At 40.1% G+C, this 22,079-nt stretch overlaps 1 protein-coding gene across 12 annotated transcripts in view; it reads left to right on the top strand.

Annotated features, from left to right (window-relative positions):
- The window catches only part of NEDD4L (NEDD4 like E3 ubiquitin protein ligase), a 296,429-nt gene that overhangs the window by 143,737 nt on the left and 130,613 nt on the right, over positions 1-22,079 (top strand). The window contains exon 1 of one of the 12 annotated variants that reach the window (XM_006116552.4): positions 575-3,578. The exons of 6 other annotated variants lie outside the window; for them this stretch is intronic. In XM_006116552.4, coding sequence (XP_006116614.2) covers positions 2,409-3,578 — 1,170 coding nt within the window. In that variant the 5' untranslated portion in view covers positions 575-2,408. Of the gene's footprint in view, positions 1-574; positions 3,579-22,079 lie in introns of those variants that run through there. 5 more of the 12 variants (XM_025181406.2, XM_006116551.4, XM_006116554.4 and 2 more) reach the window with 5 other exon arrangements.

Below are 22,079 nucleotides of genomic sequence, written 5' to 3'. Positions count from 1 at the left end.
TGCCATATATATATATGATAGATTGACTATCTTTTTGTCAACTTTCTTTTCTTTCAGTTCCATCAAAGCAAATATTTATGTAATGCAAGGAAAAAGATAGAAACTTTTTTAGGTAACCTTTTTTCAGGGGGGAGAATATAGAGGTTCTCTCATCTAATGATGTGAGGAAATAGATTATTCCATTTCAACCCCCATTAAATGCCTCTAAGCACACTGATCATTTCAGTGCCTTCATATGGATTTATTATTCTATTTCAGAATTACAGGCCTCCACTTGTAGGGAATCTTGAATAACTCTTTCTAGTTTTAAGTTTCTTTTCCTCTTTTCAGGCCAGCTGGCAGAGTGGGACGTCAAAAAATTTGAATAAGTTATATGTGAACCAGCAGAGGGTAGTAGTGTGCACAAGCAAGCTAGTATGTGACAATACAGTGGTGGTTGTTAAAAAGACATTTTTCAACCATTACCACACAATGACATCTGAGAAGTGGTAATTGCCTTTATATCTCATACTAACGTGTAGATTGAGGGAGTATTGAACTGAGTACTCTAAGACTATTTTCTGTAGCATGACTATATTTTTAGGGGCCAAAACAGTTAATTTGTGTGTCTTTTTTTTAATTCCAAGCATAAATACAAATGTAAGCTTACAATTACTAAGATTTGCCCCCAGAATAATTTCTTACGAGTTCATCTTGTTCCTAAACCATCAGTGAGTTGTTAGATTGCAGTAGGTTTGTCACACTAGACTAGACTGTGGTTGCAAGTTGCGTATTTAGTAAAAAAGGGTACTTGTTTATTTAAATAGCCCAGAACCATGCTGTTTTTTGAAAAGTGTATTAAAATAATACTAACACCTGTGCTTGCATGAAGCAATCTACAGTGCTGTTACTGTAGCAAATACCCATGTTTTTCTTGTCGTTGGCTCATAGTCCAGTTAAAACAATAGAGGATTGTACTGGCCCTTGGCAGTTTTATTGTTTAAATCAGCTTTTATTTCTCTTGTACTTGGTTGTTTTTTGTATTTGAAAACAAGCTATTGTAAAACAGTGGTTTTAGGTATCTAGCAGTAGTATTGACCCAACACGTACAAGGGTAGAACTGTTGAAAAAACTGGGGTTTTTTTAACCGTTCATAGGAGCCAAGTTGCCACTCTTTTAATTGAGGTTATTTCAATTGTGTCTCTTCTGTAGATAAACTTTTTGTTTAAACAGATTTTGTTTCTGATTCATGCAAAAATCTTCTAGAACTTCAGTGCACCTCAGTTATGACAACCCCTTTTTAAAGGTTGAGATTCTGCATTGTGGCAGGGCTGAATCGGGATGTTTATTTAAATTTTTGGTTGTATCCCATATGTTCTTCTTTTAAGCTCTTTTGGCTCTTTGCAAGCATAGCTATCCTCCGTGCTGGCAATCAGACTTGTGGTAATATTGCAGACTCTCTCATTGGAAGGCTGCCAACACTGGGCAGCATTTCTGTATGGCACTTAAGTAAAATAATTCCAAAATGATATGCACACCCTTCTTCAGTTTTCGTTCGTCTTTGCTTCCTGATAAAACTGGGGGAAAAAAACAACCATCCTGTCTCTTGCCATCTTGTTCATTTCTGTTGCTGTCATTGTGTGAGAAATAGTTGGCATATGTAAGAATTCTTTGTTCAAATTTCTGTATGCAGTATAAATAGGTTATGCTGCATTTATAGTGATAAGGTAAAAGTTATGGATTTTTCTGTAGTGAATAATTTGTTACTTAATCTTTTAAAGAACCAGAAAAAAAACCCTAGAGCATAACCAGGGACTAATATTTATTTGTGTTCTACCATGGTAGCCTAATGTTGAAGCATCAAAACAGAGGAAGCCTGAATCTGTCATCTCAAGCCAGCTCACTTCTTCTCAATCTGCATTTGTGAAGCTGACTTGAACTATCAACACTTAAAGTGCTTTTGTTGCAGTGAAGTTTTTGTACGAAAGTGCCCTGTGAATGTGATGTGGCTGAGATTTATAGCAGTGCCGAGTGTGCTTGCTGCCTTAGTCAGCTGTGAGAGCTCTCCCGCGGGGGCAGCTCTTTTCTGATGGAAAAGGAGCAGCTGTGAAGGTGCTGTTTCAGGCTCTTACTGGTATTTAAAAAAAAAAAAAAAAACTAGCTTGCAGTGGAGAGGGGGAACCAAGTCATGTGATTTCAACCATCCTACCCTATGTCACTGTGTGTAGGAGTGCTGATTGCTCTTATCCAATCATGCCTGGAATGCTGCTTGCCACTTGGGCTATTTCTGCTATCTGTCGCTATCAGTGCTGCAGTACTAACAGTTTGGCAGATGGGACACTTTTTCTTGGAGTTTGTCTTTGTTTTCTAACTTCTGGCAGTGCCTGAATTGTTGCTGTTCTCCCTCTCTTTCTTCTCTCTGTTAAACCATGGCCCATCGGCTGCGGTTTCATTTTGGCTCTGGACGAAGCAACACAGCCCCTGAATCTGAGATCCTAGACCGAGAGAGAGAAGATGACTTTTTCATGGCATTCCACACTTTGCCAAGAAGAAACAGTCCCCATCCTTTCTCCCGACATGGAGCGGATTATGGTGGCGGTGATTTGCAAGGAGTGGGCTCCTTGAAAAGAAGTACATCCATGTTTATTCCTCAGCTTCTGAACAATATTGATGTGCGTCCAACAAGGAGCTCCTCTATGCAGATCTCTCTTCAGCGCAAAGCTGTGAACGGCTGTGCTGATGAGTGCGGAGCCCCAGAGTCTCCTGAGGAGATGCTGCCATGTAAATTCACAGACTCCAGGGAGCATTACACATGCCCAGTTGACAGCCCTTCTTCTTCTCCAAGCAGTCCACAAGGAACCCCAGAGAATTCTCCACCCAGGATGCCTGAAGAGATTCAGGAACAGCTTAATGGAGCTGTTTCCTGTAACCACAGAATATTTTGTACAGTTCCTTCCAATAACTGGAATGATGGGGCAACGACTGCCCTAGAAGACGAAGCAAGCGAAGCAGCTTCAGGGTTAAATCTAAGTGGCGTAAGAATTCAACATCGCGCTTCATGCACAGACATGCGTCAGGTTACGCTATTGCCCTTTGGTTCTGAGGATCAGAATAACTCCCCAGCCTCTGAACCCAGGCGCTGGTCCTTGCAGCACCTGCCAGATGTGTCAGCAAATTCAGGGAAAAAGTTATTTGTTTTCCAGTTGCAGCAATCGCAGGCAAGTGGTACAGGTACAGGAAGTGACTATAATTTTGGTTTTACTGGAACAAAAGGGAATAGATTGGTCAGATATCCTCGTATACGGCTGGAAAGGAGTACTTCCTACCCTGTACAGCCACGACCAGAACGAATTAGCCCAGTAGAAGACAGAATGAATTCAGAACTGCATGGAAATAGCAGAAATGGGTCAGAAATATCTAGAAGTAATTCAGTAGAAAGGATTCCTCAAGGGCAGGGATGCTTGTTTAAAATCAGACCAGATCAAAACACAAGGCAGCAACACTTCAGAATTCTTGTAACCCGTGGTACTGAAGAACAAAATCAAATGACTGATGAAGAGAGCCCTGATATCCCTGGGCCTACAGCCGCCAGTGCCACGGTAAGTAACATGCTGAAAATACTTCCCTTTGTGTTCTAATAAAATATAAATGGCCACACAGAAAACTTTTTCCAATTTTAGGTCACTGAAGAATTTCACTCATTAATACTGGTGAGATCTACGTTTCTCTGGAACAATCTGTAAAGCATCCCTAACTGTAACCTAAAATAGTTTTGCTTCCAGTTATGATTACATTCAGCTCAATGTTTTCTTGGAGTTGTAATGTATCACATGTTGCTTAACTCAAAGTTACGTCAGCTAAAGCGTTTTTAAAAATTGGAAAGCCTAAGTGTCACTCTTAGCAAACTGATAAAGAAATAAAAGCAAAATCTTTACTGTACAGAGATTACATTTTTGACACTAACTTTTCATATTTTAAAATATATTTAAAAGCAAATTATCCTAGTTCAGGACTTTGTGGGGACAGAAAATAGTAAAGAACAAAGTGGTGAGAATTGTTTCATTTCAAAGAACACTTGTGCTCTTGAATGTCTTCAAAACTAAGAACTTTTCACATTGCCTTTTTAGTGTCATATGGAATATGATCAAATTACTGTAAATGAAGTTCAGGCATAATTTATTACAATATCCTGTAATATAGCTTTGATATGAAATATGATGTAAAATCTTATAAAGCCTATTTCTTCTGTTATATGAGAGAGATGAAGTTCTGTGATGTTTTTGATACAGACTTTATAGGCTCATGCATGGGTAAAATTTATGGGGGCATGCAGAGTCATTTGCTTGAATTGCTTTGCAGTGCAATTTAACACTGCCCACTTGAGTTTCTAAGCTCAGTGATGCTGTATATAGAATAGTAAGCACCCTATCTCCAGCTGTGAAAACAGACTCACAGGATCAGCTTTTAGCCTTTATTGCTTGTGTGTATTCTCATTCTCTCGTGCTCTCTTTCAGTGAAATGTAGTACAGAAAGACAGCTGCTAACTACAGCAAGACCATATGATGACTCTGCAGCTTTCATAGCAAAAACTAACAGTATGAACGTTATTCCAAGATAACTAACTTTCTTAGCACTTAACACAAGAACATGAACTGCTAGCCTTCACGGCCTCTGGAGAAAACCTTTTACTTTACTGCTATCCACCATATCATCATACCTTTTCCATATATATGTTTCAATATATTTTTGTTAGCAGCCTGTGGATATTTTACATTCATAGTATTCCTGCTGAAAACATCTCTAGTTAGTCTTTTGTTTGGGTTTCACTGTCACACTCAGCAGTATGTTAAAAGTTTTGTTCTTTCACACAAACATTTTTGTGGCTTCTCTTTTTTTTCCAGATGTTTCTATCTTGTTTACATTAGTGTTTTGCCTGAAGTGTAAACTTTTTATCTGGAAACAGATTTTCCTGAAGACTAGAGTAAGTCTGAATCCTGGCTTTAGGAGAAAGGGGACAAGCTGTAAAGTTTTACGTTTTCCAATTTTGGGGCTATTCACATCCAGGGTTTTGATTGAGGCCCACCCCTTCTCATCTACATGTACAGTTTATATTCTTTAGACACCCTCATCCAACATCCAAGGGTGCACACGGCTGTTTATCTTAAACCATTACTCCACCACACCTTAGTCCAATTCTAAGTGGCCATATTCCACTCATTATCCCTACTTCATTTCCAGCACTGTAAAATATTGCATAAATGCTTCAAGAAATCAGACAGTAGAGGAAGATTTGGACACAATCAGATTAATGTAAATTCCTAAAAAAGTTGTTCTTCTCCACTTCATTGTCCCTGCAACAGTGCCCATCTTTGTTAGACTAAAGAAAAGAATCCCTGAAATCTCTCCTGAACTTGCCCTTCATAACAGCAAATTTATGTTTTAGGTTAAAAATTTATAGATTTTTCTAAGTTCGTTTATGCTGCTTGTTACTAAGTGCACCATGGCAATCCGTTTTAGCCCTACATGAAGTTAGTCAGTCACTCATCTACCTTGGCAGTTGCAGAGGCACTGAGTTTAGCCAAGATTTTAAAATCTTTATTGCAAATAGATTTCCTTACTTAAGACTTTTTAAATATGTATAATACTTTCTTGACATTTATTTCTAGTGAATCCAGAAATCTTCTTGGTGGAAGCAGTTTACTAGGCAGATTGCCACAGGAAAGCCGGACAATGAGAACAATTTAAGGAGGAAAGGTTTTGTTTATTTAGTTTACACACAGATTTTCAGTGGTATGCCATTTTAAAATCACGTTTGTTTTGATAGGTCATGATGATAGGAAACTGTGTGCAGAAATTATTGTTTTATTAAAGTGGGGAGAAAAAGGTTTTCATGTCAATGCTTTTAGGGTAAAATTTCTAGACTCTTACTGTTGAGAGACTTTCTGTGTATTTGATTGATATAGGGCATGGGTCCTGGACTGTAGACAGCAGCTGCTATAGCCTTATTTATCTTGAGTGAAAACATTCATGCGGGCGTCTGCAGTCCTACTGCTACCAAGTGTTTATGACCTTTCAAATATCTTCTGTTTTAATCAGAAGAGGTTTTGGACAAGCAGGATGTATTTCATTACAAGTTACCATGAAATATTAAATAAAACAAGAATATGACCTGTTTTTATATAAAAAAACAAGACAAAACAAAAAAACCACCCACCCAGCCTATTATCGGAAGTCCCATTAGATTATTTTCGTTGCTCTGATATTTTGTATTCAATACAAAAGATTATTGCTGCCTGTGCCTACATATTAAAAACAATAGTTATTCTGTCAATGTTTTTGATTATAGAACTGAGCTTATGCATACTCATGCAAGATATATTGGGATAACTGAATGTAAGAGTCCCATGTAAGGGACAACTGGTATTGGAAAATATGTGAGTGTTCTAGCTGGCATTTGTTGTTAAAAATCAAAAATGCAAAGTGCAAAGTATCTTGATAAGTAAAATATTGTGGAATTGTATAATTGATACTGAAAAGGAAGAGAGAACCCCTACAGAGTTTTTGATTGAAGTTCTACAGGTGGCACAACTGAAATTTTATTCTTTCCTTCCTTCAGGATTTTTTTCCTAATCAGATCAAACTCTTATAGTAATCACAAAGTTCTACTGAAAAGTATAAAAATGTTTAGGGGGAAATTATGAGCTTGGTATGAGGTTTTTTTTATTATTTTTGTGACTGCTTGCTTGTAGAATTTTTAGTTTTTTAAAAGTTTTTGATACAACCAGAATAGTTATTGACTTACAGATATGTTCCTATATCTATCTGTACTATGCAAAGGGATGTTGCCACATTCTTACTCAATGCTGTCCTGTTCCAATTAAAACCAGTGGGAAAAACTGCATTAACTTCAGAGAGAGCAGGATTGACTGAAAGTAATATGTGTATATGGACCATTTTGCTTCCTCCTTGATGCCTTTCTTAGTGAAATAAATTAAAAAAATATTGTAAACGGGTATTTTAAGAGACAGCTGGGTTATACTTTCTACAATACATACAAATATGCTTGACACTTGACTAATTTCTGTGTATTAGGATTTTTCTATTCCCTATTTAACAATTCTGTTTTTAAAAATTCCTGTTTCAAATGTCTGTGTCCATCAATGGTATACTAGTAAATACTAGAAATGAATTAATCAAATTCTCTAGTTTAACCATAGTAAAAACTCTTCTTTTCAGATAATTGAATCAGAATACACGCGTATTTCTCCACTGTAATTTTGGCCTGTGCATCAACATTTGTTTTTGCTTAAACCCCACTACTACCCACATTCATAACCCTTAGGCAAGGAAAAACTTTAAAAACAACAAATATTATAGCAGCACCTTAAAGACTAAATAAACATGGAGATGGTATCATGAGCTTTTGTGGGCACAACCCACTTCTTCAGATGAACCCTCAGGCAAGGGTTTGTTTGTGCTATGGACCCATGCTTGATTATACAGTATTAAAGCCTGAGCTATGCTTTATCATCTCTGGCTGGAACCCACCCACCTGCTTTGTGGTGAGGGGGCAGGCAAAACGGCTCAAATGTTAATTGTCTTCTATTGCCTTCCTGCAATGTAGATTCTCCCACAATTGATAGAATTGTCTGGGAAAGGATCCTGGAGTATCTCACCATATAGCACCACAGGGTCTTCCGACAGACAGACAGAGACAGACACACAAGTCAGGATGGGAGGTAGGGTTCTGCTTTGTCAGTGAGCACACTTGGGATTGGCTAACCTGAGTGCCAATAACTTGGGCTAACTGTGCAGTAGGGATGAACCTTAATGCCTTCTGCCCTCTGTTCTTCCTTTTTCAGAAGATGGGAACATAGACAACTAATGCTCCATCTTCAAATTCCCTCTTGTAGCAGATTCTCACTTATATTTAGTTTATTTGTGTCTCTTTTGTATTTGGAGTATATTGTGCTGCCCTCTCCAAGGGCTCTGCCCACTTAATAGGTACATCTTAGAACAGCTGTGAATTTAGGGAGCTAATTCTCAGTAGCTATTGTGACAGATTGGGCAACAGATATCCATCCCCTTGAGACTGTCACCTGGGGGGCTGATTATATCACTGCCTTATGGTAGTGCAGAGTGCCCCACCACCCTGCCCTTCTGAGCTAGAAGCTCTGTTCTCCCCCAGGAAAGGCATAGATTGGGGTAACAGCTGCCCAGCAGAGTAACACAGACCCCAAGAACAGCTCAGCTCAGGGAGGGCTCAGTTACAGGGACTTGACAGCACCCAGGAGCACAGCGTCCAGGACCAAAATCCCAAATAAATCTGTATTATTCTTATAAAAAAGTTTTACACAGAGCTCGTAAAGTTCACTCCCTTTATCAATGAAAGAGAGCTATGCACAGCTGCTGTCCCCTCCACAGGTCCTTTCCAGCAGTACTGCCACCTAGCCATAGTGGACAACTGGTTGAAAGACCTGTATGCCATTGGTTTGCTTTCAGACTGGAAGAACATAATTGGTGAGTTCACCTAGTGGTCTGTCCTGTGACAGTGACCCTGTGACAGTGATCCTATTACCACCATAGATAGTGGAGTGGAGCCCATGCTCATAAATTTTGTGGATGGTACTAAGCTGGGAGGGTCTCAAGTACTTTGGGGGACAGGATTAACATTCAAAATAACCTTGGCGAATTGGTCTGAAATCAACAATATAAATGTCAATAAAAATGTGAAGTACTTCACTTAAAAAGGAAAAATCAAGTGTACAACTAAAAAAATGAGGAATCAATGGCTAGGTGGCAGTACTGCTGGAAAGGGTCTGTGGCTTAGAGTGGTCACAAATTAAACACCGTAACAAGTTACCTAAGGAGCTTGTCATCTTTGGATGTTTTTAAGATTACATTGGACAAATACGTATCAGGTGTAGACTGCGTTTACTTAATTCTGCCTCAGTTACAAGGACCTCTTGAGGGCCTTTCCAGCCCTGCATTTATATGATTCTGTGAAATCAGGACATACAGGAAGGGTAAGGTTTTGTGCTCCTTAGGCTTACATAAAATGAGTAATTGACAAATTACGACTACAGTGTAGTGGGGATTTCCTAATTTTCCTGTCTTTTATAGAAGTGTGTGTGTGTGTGTGTGTGTGTGTGTGTGTGTGTGTGAGAGAGAGAGAGAAACATGGATATTACGTTCTAAATGTTTTCTCAATATTCCTTGTCTCAGTATCTCCAGGGCTCCAACTCTTTTTTGCTGTTTGCACCTCTTGAAGACAGACTTGCTAGATACTTGTTCATAAATTATTGGCTGCTTAGGTTTTATGTGTAGGAGCTCATTTGGCAGAAGCTACTGAGCTTTCTCAGTAAGAGTTGCCTGCAAGTTACAGTAATCCCCATGGAAAGCCACTACAGATGGACAGTTGAATGTGTAAAATAGGCATTTTTATAAGCTGTGTGGAGAACCAGAAGATTTCATTGCTCTCCCCTCCTACCCCTCACCTCCGATCACATGGGAAGCTATTGATTTATATTTTCTTTTACCCTGGCTATCACCTAAGGAATGTGCTGCCAATTCCACTACTAATCAATGTGATAGGGACCACTGGTGACAATGAAGCTTAGTTTTACTGGTGGTTGAGTGTTCTACTGTCATAGGTCATAGAAGCATAGTAGAGTCTAGTGGTTGCTGATTGTTCATGCAAAGACTATATCACTGTATGCTGTTTTTATGATTGTGAATATGTAAGTACATACGGTATTCAACAAATAAGGGACTTTTTGTCACATGCGAGCCCTGAAGTGGTCTTGGGAATGAGCACTGGAAGCTTATATCTAGGAATACACTGCAAATCTCTTGCACTGAATACCACACATTCCTATAGCCAACCCACCAACCTCCCCGTCTCCTCTCCCCTTCTCCTCCCCCCGCCCCCCGCCACAGCACTACACTAGTGTCTCATTTTTCAAAAGTGGTGTGATGTGCCTGGGATGTGCTGTGTACTAATTGATCTGGTGTCTTAATTTTTAAAGGAGAAAATCAATTGCACTCACTCAAAGATGGGTCTATTTTATTACGTGTTTGTTTGGCTGCATGGTCTTGAGCACCATGTTTGACGACTCCTCTACTGTGCTAACTCCATATCTGGTCTGTTGAGAGTTACTGTTTTCAACTGATCAAAGTTATTGTAAAGCAGAATGTTTTATAATATGGAGAGCTGATACGTTGTCTGTTCCTGTTTTCGTTCCCCCAGTAAAAGAGTAAAAAGGCACAGTCAGGGACTTAAAAAAAGTAGCACAGTTCAATAGTTAAAGATGTGCTATTGTATTTTGGTGCCTTAGATTTCACTTATGTAGACAGAGGATAGGTGTCTCCCCTCTGTGCAAATTAGATAGGGAGCATCTAATAGATGATCATTTTGAAATTGGTAGTGATATCGGTGTTTTCTTGAGCTCTTTTTATTAGTGCCCCTACCTGCCCCTCTGCCTGGAAAAAAGTGAAACCTCATTGCTCATTGGCTTAGCTGGAAACTAAGGATGTAAGGGAGTAGTCGACTAACCAATATCAGAGGCAGCAGAGTGGGGTTGGGGAGCAGGAGCTGGTGCTGGGGGAACTGATTTAAAAAGTGGTTTCCCTCAGCACTGCCTCTGTGGCTCCATCTGCCCCCCCCCCCCCCATGCTGTTGGAGAGAGGGGGCAGCCTGTCTGCGGGGGTTCCAGCAGAGAGCTGGGATTCCTCCATTGACAGGGGCTGGTGTCCTGGACCACTCGGTTTGGGAGTTACCCCCTACTGTGGCTCTGCAGTTTAAATGTAATAGGAGCTGGGCTGCCTGGCTCTTACTACGTTCAAACTACAGAGGCGCAGTGTGGGGGTAGCTCCTGGACCCGTCACGAGCCAGGACTGAGGCTTCCTCTTTTATCAACTAATCGTGTCATGGATAGAAATTCTATCCATGACACGATTAGCTAATTACTTACTGATTAACATCCCTAGTGGAAACAGGTTCACCCAATGAGTGGTCGTGAAGAAGGCAGCATTCCGAGAAATAGTATCTCAGGCCTTCTATGCAGGCATAACAGAAAATGAGGCAAGTTGTGCAGTTGTGTTGGACTAAGTAGGGAGAAAGCTCAGGACTCTCTGATGGCAGAGTGCTTCCATCTTTCAAGCTTATTTCTTATCATGTAATAGACTATTTTAAGACATGTGCCTTGGTATTGCAAATATTTTGATTATGCTACAATGATATATAACCAACAAGGTATGCCTTGAATAGACTAGAAAGCTGACTAATTGATAGAGGCCTGAATCATCATTAAGCGCCTGTCTCTTAATAGGGGTCCCACCAGAGGTAAAAGTAAGTGGGTGCATCCTGGTGCATGGCTCCAGCAAGAGCTGGCTGAGCTGTGGCAAAAGCCGGTAGGGAGCTATTTAAAGAGCTAGCAGGGACTTGGGTTGCAGTAGTACCGCACCTGTAAGCCATTTTAAGTTACTTTCACTGCTGGGTCCTGCAGCGATTGGTAAGGAAAAAAATTGCATGTTGTGTTGGATAAGCCCCCTGTGTGATGTTGGGGCCAAAAAGACTAATGCTATCCATGTAAGCATAAAAAGGGGTATCCAGAGAGGTAGAAAGGTACTGTACTTGGCAGTTGTGTGACCACTGCTGGAATATTGTGTCCAATTTTGATGTTGACAGTTCAAGGAAGATGGTTCAGGGAATATCCAGAAGAATGACTTAAGTGCTGACATACCACCATCAGTAAGTATGCAACAAATTTCTGTGCATACTTGTGGTGTTCATGTTTAATTGTTGAGAAGTGTTGAGAGAAAAAGTAAGTGAATGAAAATGCTATTAGTAGTCCTCTGCCTGATTTAAAGGAGGGACTGACTAATCTATCCATCCTGGTGGATCAGAGCTGCAGGAAGTACTAACAGTCAAACAATTTTGCTTTTTTTTCCCCCTCTTTCAAATAAATGAAGCCCCTCTAAGACTAATGGACACAGCATAAACTTTGCATTTAAACGTCTGTGTAGGGGCAGACCATGGTAAGCTAAACAGAATCTATATGTTGAGATGGGTTTAGAAGCTAACTTCGAATGATTTATCACAGAGCTTTGTAAGGTAAGTTTAGTGTATCCTTAAAGGCCAACTATAAATGAAAACTGGTTTTCTTCAGCCCAGTTTAACATTGTCAAGAGGTGACTTGTTTCAAGCAAGTTCATCTAACCAGTTTAGTCACCTGAGAGGGAAACCTAACTTTCCCTTTCCCTTTTCTTGTTCAATCCTATAATCAGTCCCCAACAGCCTGTTCCAGGCTCACATAGCACTTCCTTTTTCGGGCATGCTTTATTGTCTTCAGTTGGACCTGTTCTTCGGGAGTAGGGGTCTTTCATGTCTAGAAAACAGGGGTGATGTGTAGCGGGACACATGCCTCCACCAACATGGTGGGAGGGGCAAGGGTCGGACCAGCAGCTGGTGGGAGGACTAGCAGGGGGCAAGGCTGGAATCCATAGCAGGGGTCCTCCTCCCTGTGTTCAGTGCAGGTGGGAGCACACTTGCACTCACAGGAAGCAGAATGATGCAGCCAAACGAGCAGGGCAAGCTGGGGATGTGTTGTTCTGTTCCTCTGTTTGTGAGTGCCAGGGGAGAAGGGGTGCTGGTTCTCTGACCCCGCTAGTCCCCCAAGCCACATCAATTGGGAGAAGAACCGGGGCAGAGCAAGGGCATGAAAGGTGGAAAGAAGTTGGAGCAAGGGTGAGAGGGGCCGGAGAAGAGGCACGGGAAAGGTGGGGTCTGGGGCAGAGAGGGATTGGCCCGGCCCTTCCCTAGGCTGGCGGGGGGGTCATGGCCAGTGGTCCCCTGTGTGATCCCTCTCCAGTTGTTGCCCTTGGGGTGGAAGGGATTAACTGTTTGCCTTCCAACTTCTGAAAAGAATGTATACGCATTGTCAAGGAATTTGAAGAACCAATAGACAAAATGATTTAAAGATAAATGTTGCTTGTGGTGTACTTCAGAGAATTAATTATTTGTTCATCCATCTCAATCTTGAGTGGAAGATGAAATAGATTAGGACCGACCCTTATTCTATTCAAATTGCACAGAAAGCAGAGATGAAAGTTTTCTGTTTTGTTGGCACGTATGCATATATGTATGCTTGTTGCTCTTCTTACCTATCTTACGAGGGATATAAGCGAGATAGGACATGATGTCTGTGAAATGGGAGTTAAAACTGATTATGATGATTTTGCTTCCTTTTTAAAACTTTTGTATTATAAATAGCACAAAGCAGTAACTTATTGTCAACAGAATGTATCCTTCCTTCCTTCCAGCAGCATGTTCTTGAGGCTATAGAGATGCTGTGTTCCACATTGGAGTAAGTCACTTTAAAGCCACACCTGCCCTCCAACAAATCCCGTTGGGTACAGAGGGCTATCTAGAAGCTGAACTGGACACAGGGGGCCCAAATTGGAGTATGTGCCTCTTTGCAAGGAAGGAGGATGAGGGAGGCAACTTGACTGATTGCAATGAGCACTCGGAGCATTGCAATACAACATTGCAGGTGGTTTCTGGCTCGAAGAATCTGGCAACATCAGTTCTATAATATATTTATTAACTACTAGATGTGTCTTTTTCTTTTAAAAAAAAATAACCTAAGCACTGGAAATGCTATGTCTGTTCTTTATCTCCGGCCCTCCACGAAGTTCCCCTGGGAATCTGTTCCATACTCTGATTTCCGTTTAGAAATTGTTTTTTCCTGAATGCCCAGAAATTTTCTTTCCTCATTAATCTGTTAAAGAAACCAAAATAAAAACTTAAATAGGAGTGCTGGATATAAAATCTCTTTTTAGAACGATAAGCCATTTGCTCTGCATGGAAAATTTTTATATTGAGTTTTAGCCTAGAGTGATTTTTTTTTTTTTACCGTTTAAAAGGCACTTTGTTTATGATGGAAATGCTGACATAGAATCTTAACAGTGAAGGTGCCGATCAGAGTGACTTCAGCATGGATGCATCCACAGAACATTCTAGACATCTATACATATATGCAATGTTACTTTGTCAGACTAGAGTACCCGTGTGATAAAAAGCACCAAATAACTTACAATTGAAGAAATGGTTATATTTGACCATTTATTTCACGAAGACAGCTTTAAAGCTAGCAATTTATCTGCTGTTTTAATTCATTCCTGATTATCTCTCTCTAGACACTGTTATGTAGCCTCTACAATGTCTACACATGAGTAATGAAAAAAGGGCATGATAATAAAATTGGCACTAAGTCAACCCATTCCTCTGCAAACTGCAAAAAGTCAACCCTGTGTGACGCATCTCTATTTGCTGGAAAAATCCTGAGGAACTAGGACAAAGATCCTTTAGATACAGCCTGGAAGGGTCTATGTCTGTGCCCCTTTTACTCTCCAGTCTGGGCGCTCGAACACAATGCTTTGCTAGTGACAAGTAGCAAACCTCTCCATACTCTGTTATCACTCAGCATATGGAGTCTTACACCAAGCTACGTTGCACAAAATGCTTCCTGAGCCGCTCCTGAAACTCTCGGAGAGAGGAACTAGTAAATCTGCCAAGCCCTCAGCCTTGCTCCCCAGAACTGTTCCACCTTGCCTTGGCTAGAAGCCTGACCAGTGTAAGTTTATTACCAAGTCCTCCCCTCCTTCAGTGTGGAGAAGACAAACCCAAGCATTTGTAACCTTCTCGGAGATTGTCCAAGCAGTTCAAGCAAAGCATGCTGTTGGGGAAATATTTTAAGTATCAGAGGGGTAGTCGTGTTAGTCTGGATCTGCAAAAGCGACCAGGAGTCCTATGGCACCTTATAGACTAACAGATGTATTGGAGCATAAGCTTTCGTGGGCTAAGACCCACTTAACATGCATCTGACGAAGTGGGTCTCAGCCCACGAAAGCTTATGCTCCAATATATCTGTTAGTCTATAAGGTGCCACAGGACTCCTTGTCGCTAAAACATTTTAAGCGATTATAAATGGTAGGCACAACAGGTCAGAGATAGTTACCAAAGAAAATAAAAGGTATGCATAGAGTCTGTATCTTAAACCTTATTGGACTAAGCAGTATTTGAATAAGCAGTTTTCTCTTCTCACTAGTTATTATAATAGTGCTTAATACTCAGGATTCCCCTTTAAACCTGGGAACAGTCTCTTCAGTTCAAGTCTTTGTCTTCCCCGTATTTTTGTTGCATCCAGCCTTGGTGAGGAAGGAGACAGGCTTAAGTATGATGCCACCATCCCTTATTTTATACTTTTAGTCCATGTGCCTGGAAAATATCTAGTCATCTCCTGGTGGGCTTTGCTGAGTCACAGAATTGAGTAACTCCCCCCCCCCCTTGCACAACTGTCATTGAGTTGTAAACTCCTTTTTCACAACCCCTGTGATGATTGATAGTCATTTAACTGGGAGTGGATGGCCACCTAGCAGTAGACTCTCAAACCAATATATTTTAGTAACAACCATAGAGCAAAACCTGATCACTTTGTACAAACTAATGGTATATGTACTTGGACAGAATAATGGGTTTAGGCCACGGGTGAGGAATCTTAAGCCTGAGGGCCAGATGTAGCCCCCAGCTTGCCTGGATCTTGCCCCAGGGGCTCAGGACTCCCCCCAGCATTGGGGTGCTCGTGCTGGCGCTCCAGCCCTTCTCCAGCTTCTCACTGGCCCATGACTCTAAAAAAGGTTCCCCACCCCTCGTTGGGGCAAATCATGACCTTTCATATGATACCTTACATGAGAAGCTTTGCATGAAATATATCATAATTATATGATGGGTGAACGAGTAGGCTCTTGAAGTATGGAGTGCTGCGGCAATGGGCCTTGATGGCCGGCAAACTTCAGCTGTCTTGGAACTACTGGGAAAAACTAATTCCAGAGCTAAAGACTCTGCCATCCAGGCATATGAGCTCCCCCCTGTTCCATTCAGATCTGTGAAGGACTTCCTACTCAAATTCTGATAAACGCATACGGAGTTTTTCTGTGCAGTAAGAGGAGTAGAAGAATTGTTTTTAATTAGGTCATTCATTAAAGTTGGTATTTTTGAATAAAAGCAGAAAACAAAAAATGCTTAATATAGACACTTTTCTCCAGTACAAACTGAGGCAGCTGGGCTAATTTCCCTCCCACCCCCATAAAATACAATGGTGTGCATGCGCATGCATACACTCCCCTCTTATCTTTCAGAGATGATGTCTCTGTCTTTCTAGCATGACTGTAATATGTAGTGTGTGTGAGCTTGAGAAGTAAGGGGGCATCGCAGTCCTTTCAAACACTTAAAAATCAGACAATCAATCTGGGGATCTCCTCGGCTAGAGCATTTCAGCTCTTGGGTTCATAGATGACAGGTCCTCAGTTTATGAAACAGTGTGTGGCCTGTGTCCAGAATAGAACTGGCATGGGGATCTAGCCCAAACAGCAGACTGGCTGGTTCTGCCTGTATCAGCCACTAAGTCCACAATACTGTGTTTTAACTCCATTATTTATCATTCCCTCTCCACTTCCCTGTCCTCTGATTGGCTCACCTTTTGGAGTATGACTGGGTGTGACCTGCCAGTTAGATTGGCTTCAGAAACAGTTACTGAGCATGTCTAGTAACTGTGAATACTCTATTTCTGAGTGGAGTGTAAAATGCTGCAAAATAAAGTGGGTGGGTAATTGTAAGAATAGGTCAGTAACATGCTGTCAAAATCTATTACCACACAACAGTCCACAACTTAACGTTGACTTAGGAATGTCGCTGGTCACACAGAAGCATGTAGCCCTGGAAAGTGATAAAATCTCTGTATTATTAAAGTAAAATACTTTTAAAAAAAATCCCACAGTCGTCACCCAATTTTAAAAATCTTTTAAAGCTTAAGGGAAGCACATAATATTAATCCTCATTGAGATAACTAATTTGTACTTGAAACCCTAAATTTTATATACAGGCAGTCCCCAGGTTACAGGATTCGACTTACATCAGATCCCTACTTACAAACGGGGTGAGGCAACCCTGCACTAGCTGCTTCCCCCCAGCAGACCAGGGAGACGCGGAGCAGCTTTTTTCAGCAGACACCTCAGCTTGAGAATAAAGGACTGAGGGAAGTGAGGTGTGGGAGAATAAAACTGAGCTCTGGAGAAATGTTTGGCTAGAGTTTCCCCTACAATATGTACCAGTTCCGACTTGCATACAAATTCAACTTAAGAACAAACCTACAGTCCCTATCTTGTACGTAACCCGGGGACTGCCTGTACTGTTACATTTTTTGTTTGAAAAGATCTTTCCCTCCTGATTATAGCTGTCTTATTTTGAATAATACCTCTTATATAGGTACATTGTTAGAAATGCTTTTATATTAGGTCCCAACTATAAAAAAAAAAATCTATGCCCTTTATCACAGAGCACACGAATTATATCTTTTAAAACTGATTCTGAGTTTAAATTATACTTTAGACAAAAATGTTAATTTGTTTAAATTAGAAATATTTAGATTAATAAAACTGCAGCTGTTACTTTCAATTTTTTTGTTGTTGGTTTTGCTGTTATACTTTCTGCATTCTCAGCTTGGACCATGAAAATTTAATTATACCAGGTTTTTTTATAGTGATTGTTTTACTTCTAGGTCCTTAATGCTGTAATGCTTTTACGTTGCAAACATACAAGGGAGTACTTGTTTGAAACCTGTTTGTAGTAGCATTAAATTAAAGAGAAAACACAGAACACATTTGTTTAATTTCAGGTTTTGGATAAGTATTTTAAACACAAATTTAAAGGTAATCTTGGCTGTGTTTCTCATGAAAGGCAGAGTAGAATCTCACTTCTTAATTTACACATACAAAACGTCCCCTTTCTATATCTCTCTGCAAAGGTTTTAAAACTGTAGACTGTAATCGTTGCTGTATTACTAACACTTCATTATTTTTAGAAACTCTATCAGTGAACACTTGCCAGTGCACTGAAGTATCATAAACAAAACTGAACTATACTTGACGGAAAATGAACACAGCACTTCTGGTGACGCATTAGCTCTATTGTGCTGTTTATTCACATACTAATTTGCAAAATTCAATAATTCATAATGCGGGAACCTAGTCATTACTAGGAATTAGTGAGGTATGTGTTAACTGCAAAGCCTAAATTAGCTTTAGTAGTTTCTTCATGCCTTTTTTTTCCCCCGTGTGGCAAAATACACTGCTGGCCGTAAGGCAGTGAAAGAACCTTTTGACTTTGTTTCTCGGCTGAGAACAGACTTCGCTGGGCCCATGGTGGGGGTAGCTCCCGGTCCCTGGAAGGGACAGGGCCTCATGCAGAAGGGATGGGAGCTGGGACTAGCCTTCCCCACGGAGCTCTCCAGAATTGCCATGTGCATGCTCCTCAGAATCCCCAGGCCCTTTTAAAAATGCCAGGCCTTCGGGGCAGTTGCCCACTTTTCCCCTCTCCTTCCCCGTTGGTGGCCCTGGATTGTCTACAGTCCTAGTTGAGTGACACAACTAGTTTTGCTGCAGCAAGTGGCCGTGTAAAGAGTGTGTTCTTCTGCTGACAATGTGAATTCTGTTCATGGTGGGGGAGAGGGAATATTTTGTCAATGTCTGGTTTTTTAGCACCATGGCTGTGTTGCTAAAGCTCTGTAGTGCAGACAAAGCCTTTGACAGCTAGTATCTCAGAAGAGATAATTTGCTAGACAGCTTTTACCCATGTATCCCAGTTACTCTGCTAGATAGGTCCCAAGAGTTTTAGACCAATGCACCAGAACTGCATTCAGGTTATCAGTACTAATATTTATCTACAACATTGGTTGAACACTAAAATTAAAATCAGTCCAAATAGCCTTTTTCCCATTCCTGCAATAAAAGTGATGATGAAACTTAGAAAAATATTTCTTTTAACATTAGTTATTACGTTTGAATTGCAAAATTAATCTTGGAAAGAGAAGCGTGCTGTTTGTGAGGACCCCATATAGTTGCTGCTCTGTACCAGTATCTCCATTACATAATTTCTTTTTCTGTTTCTGTTGTTTCTAGATATTCTTTTGGCTTGTTTTAAGTGTAGGTTATTCATCAGCAGTTTAGCTTTAACAAATAGCAAATCAAAACTGAGAGCTAGCGGTGGTTTATAAAATACATTTAAAATATTATAACTAAGTTATATTTGGGGGCTTATGCACTTTTTGAACATGAGCATCAGGACACACCCCAGTTACTGAGCTTGAGTACTGGAGTAAATTGGCTATTCAGGCAGAAACATTCAATCCCTGAAATCAGAGGCTTCATAGTATCTAGCTGTACAATAGTTTTTGGTGTATATGAAATGTAAAAAAGTGGTGGCAATGCAGTGCTGATAGGTAACTTTACAAGATCGACCATAAAGACCATTCTAAAAATTAACCTTTGTTTAGCAAAATTGTTACATTGTACATCGTATCATATTTGTCATTACAATTAGTCTGGCATTAGCTAACCAAATTAAATATGACTTTGTAGACTGGGGCATTTGTAGCCACTGTGGTCATGGATAAACCCAGCTGGAACCATGGATTTAATCATGATGAGCTGACATAATAGTAAAGATGATTTTTTTTTTTGCAGTGACTGATTAGTCTTGCTTAATATCCTGTTAACACACAGCTCCTCAAAGTCATGTCCTAACACAACCTAATTTTCTACTGAAGACAAGACTTATCAGGGTAATGCATTGAGCTTTACATTTAATGCGGAAGAGAGAATTTTATTAAAACAATGCTACTTTGGTACAACATGACAATACTGATGCTCTCCAGAGCAACCTTAACTTGTGACGATTTGCCTGATGGGTGTTTTAGCTGACAACCTTCATATTTCATTATGCTAATTGTGGTTATTTAATTTACTAGTATTAAAAAAAAAAAGAGGGGGGATGTAAGAGACAGACGTGGGGGGAGGTTTTTAAGCAATTAACTATGGAGTAAATACTATGAAGTCCATCTGGATGCACTTAATTAACTAACCAAGCAAGCACAATGCATCTGTGCTTAACTGTGCACCTGGAGATTTAAGAAAAATTCTTTCTGTACTCAGACACTGTTTTAAATTGTACCTTTTTTAAAACAAAGCCCATTATTTTTCAAACTGAGCAATCTCACTAGTCCATAATTGTTTGTCACATTAAAAACATAGTTTTCTATATACTAGTTTTAAAATGGGAGGGGAGAGGAAGTGTGGGAAGAAAAAATTAGAAAATTTCAGCCTAAATGGTTGATATTTCATAAAGCTAAGAGGAAGGCAGCTGCAATGCAGTTACTTGTAATTGTTGAGTATGCTACAAGGAATCTTCTGTAATAAACTAATAAAAATCTTATGCAGGAGTAACCCCTGGGTTCTCTTCCTGAGAAATCAAGCTCTATGTGCTTGCACTTGGCAGGAATTGTTTAACCATTGCCAAATTATATGTGCACCATTCAATGTACACTTCTTTCAAAAAAAAAAAAAAAGTTGACTTCTTTTGCTGGCTTCATCCAAAAGCAGACATTTCAGAAAATTTGGCTTCAGCTCTGAGCGGGGGTAGGAATGGGAAGGTTCAGGTTACACATCACCACACAGGGACAAAGCCCCTTGGCTGCCCCTCTTGCTGCCATAGTGGCAGAGCTCGAGCAGGCTCAGCCTTTGGTCTCCCCTCCTGGGGTTGTGTAGTATTTTTTTGTTCTTAAAAGGGGTTGTGGTGTGAAATGAAGTTTGAGAAATGCTGTGTCCAGAGTGTATTTCATATCTATTTTGGCCAGCACTTGATGCCACCATTTCAGCCAGTCGTGTGCTGCTCTGTCACCATTCAGTCTAGAAGTGTGCAACAGAACAAAGGAATCTCTCAAACAAGAGAGCAGTTGTATTGGGTAGAAATATTAATCAACAAAGGTTTAAGCCGTGCTGCTGAAAATTAGCCACAACGCTTAAAACTTTTCTTCCCCCAGCTGCTGAGCTGTCTGCTTCTTCTGGTATGTTTTTTGTCCTGACGACCATGCTGTAGCATTGGTGAACTTGCCAGGTGACATCAATCGGAATGCTTGTGTCAGATGCCAGCCAAACAGATGTGGGAAGAGTAGGAGGAAAAGGAATCCAATGTCCTCAATTTGCAATGCTAGCTCCATTCTCCATGGAGCTGGTGTGTAGGGTTTTTGTTTTTTGTTTGGTTGGTTTTGGTTCTTATTTTTGGTTTTTGTTTTAAACGGTTCCTTTCAGTAACACATTTTAGCCTTGTGCTGGCATTTCAGTGAATTTTTGATAGAAAACAGCTCCATATTAGGTATTGATATGATTAGGTAGTGGTTTGTTGAATTTTACTAGGCTTGCTGCAAGTAATTTGTCAGAAGAGCTGGAGAATTCTGGAGTTTCTAGCCTCCCTTTAATCTTGCAAGCAGCTTTTGCATATAAATACATCAACGTAATAAGCAGGATTTCCTCTAGGTTGCAAAACTATATATATTTGTATTGTTGTTACAACATCCTATCTTCCCAGTTGTTGTATATGCACACATTCAAGTGTGGTATTCATATGGTCTCTGCTCTAAAGAGTTTATAGTCTCGTATTTTGTACATCACCTACCACAATGGAACTGCACTTATTATGGGGACTGTAAGTGCTACTATAACATACAAAGATTCTTTTGCTGATAATATATTATTGCTTAAATGCTACCCATGACTGTAAATCACATGTATAGTGTCCCATCATAAATATCAGTTTGCAAGTATTTTTTCCATTTATTGACTTACTATAAATTTGTTTAAAAAGTTTCAGAGGGACAGCCATGTTAGTTTGTAACTTTAAAAAACAAGTATCCTAGGGCACCTTAGAGTCTGACAAATATATATATTGTATCCTGAGCTTTCCTTGGCAAACCCCACTTCCTCAGATGAGCTTGAGTGGAGAAAAAAATGTTGACATTATTGAACAAGGCTGTGGAGCATGGAAGGCTCTATATAGAACCACATTTGAATGCATGTGTGAGAATTACTGTAACTTAATGGTTCACAATTACATTCTTATCTGATAATTATTTCATAATTTCTAGTGGGTGGGGCGGGGGAACCTGTGAGGAGATAATTGGTGGAGTTAGTTGAATTGTATTTTCTGT

The sequence above is a fragment of the Pelodiscus sinensis genome, chromosome 6 (genome assembly GCF_049634645.1).
Source record: "Pelodiscus sinensis isolate JC-2024 chromosome 6, ASM4963464v1, whole genome shotgun sequence".
In the NCBI taxonomy this organism is placed as follows: Eukaryota; Metazoa; Chordata; order Testudines; family Trionychidae; genus Pelodiscus; species Pelodiscus sinensis.
The sequence above is the reverse complement of the archived record's forward strand: the minus strand, read 5'-3'. Positions and strand labels throughout refer to the sequence as shown.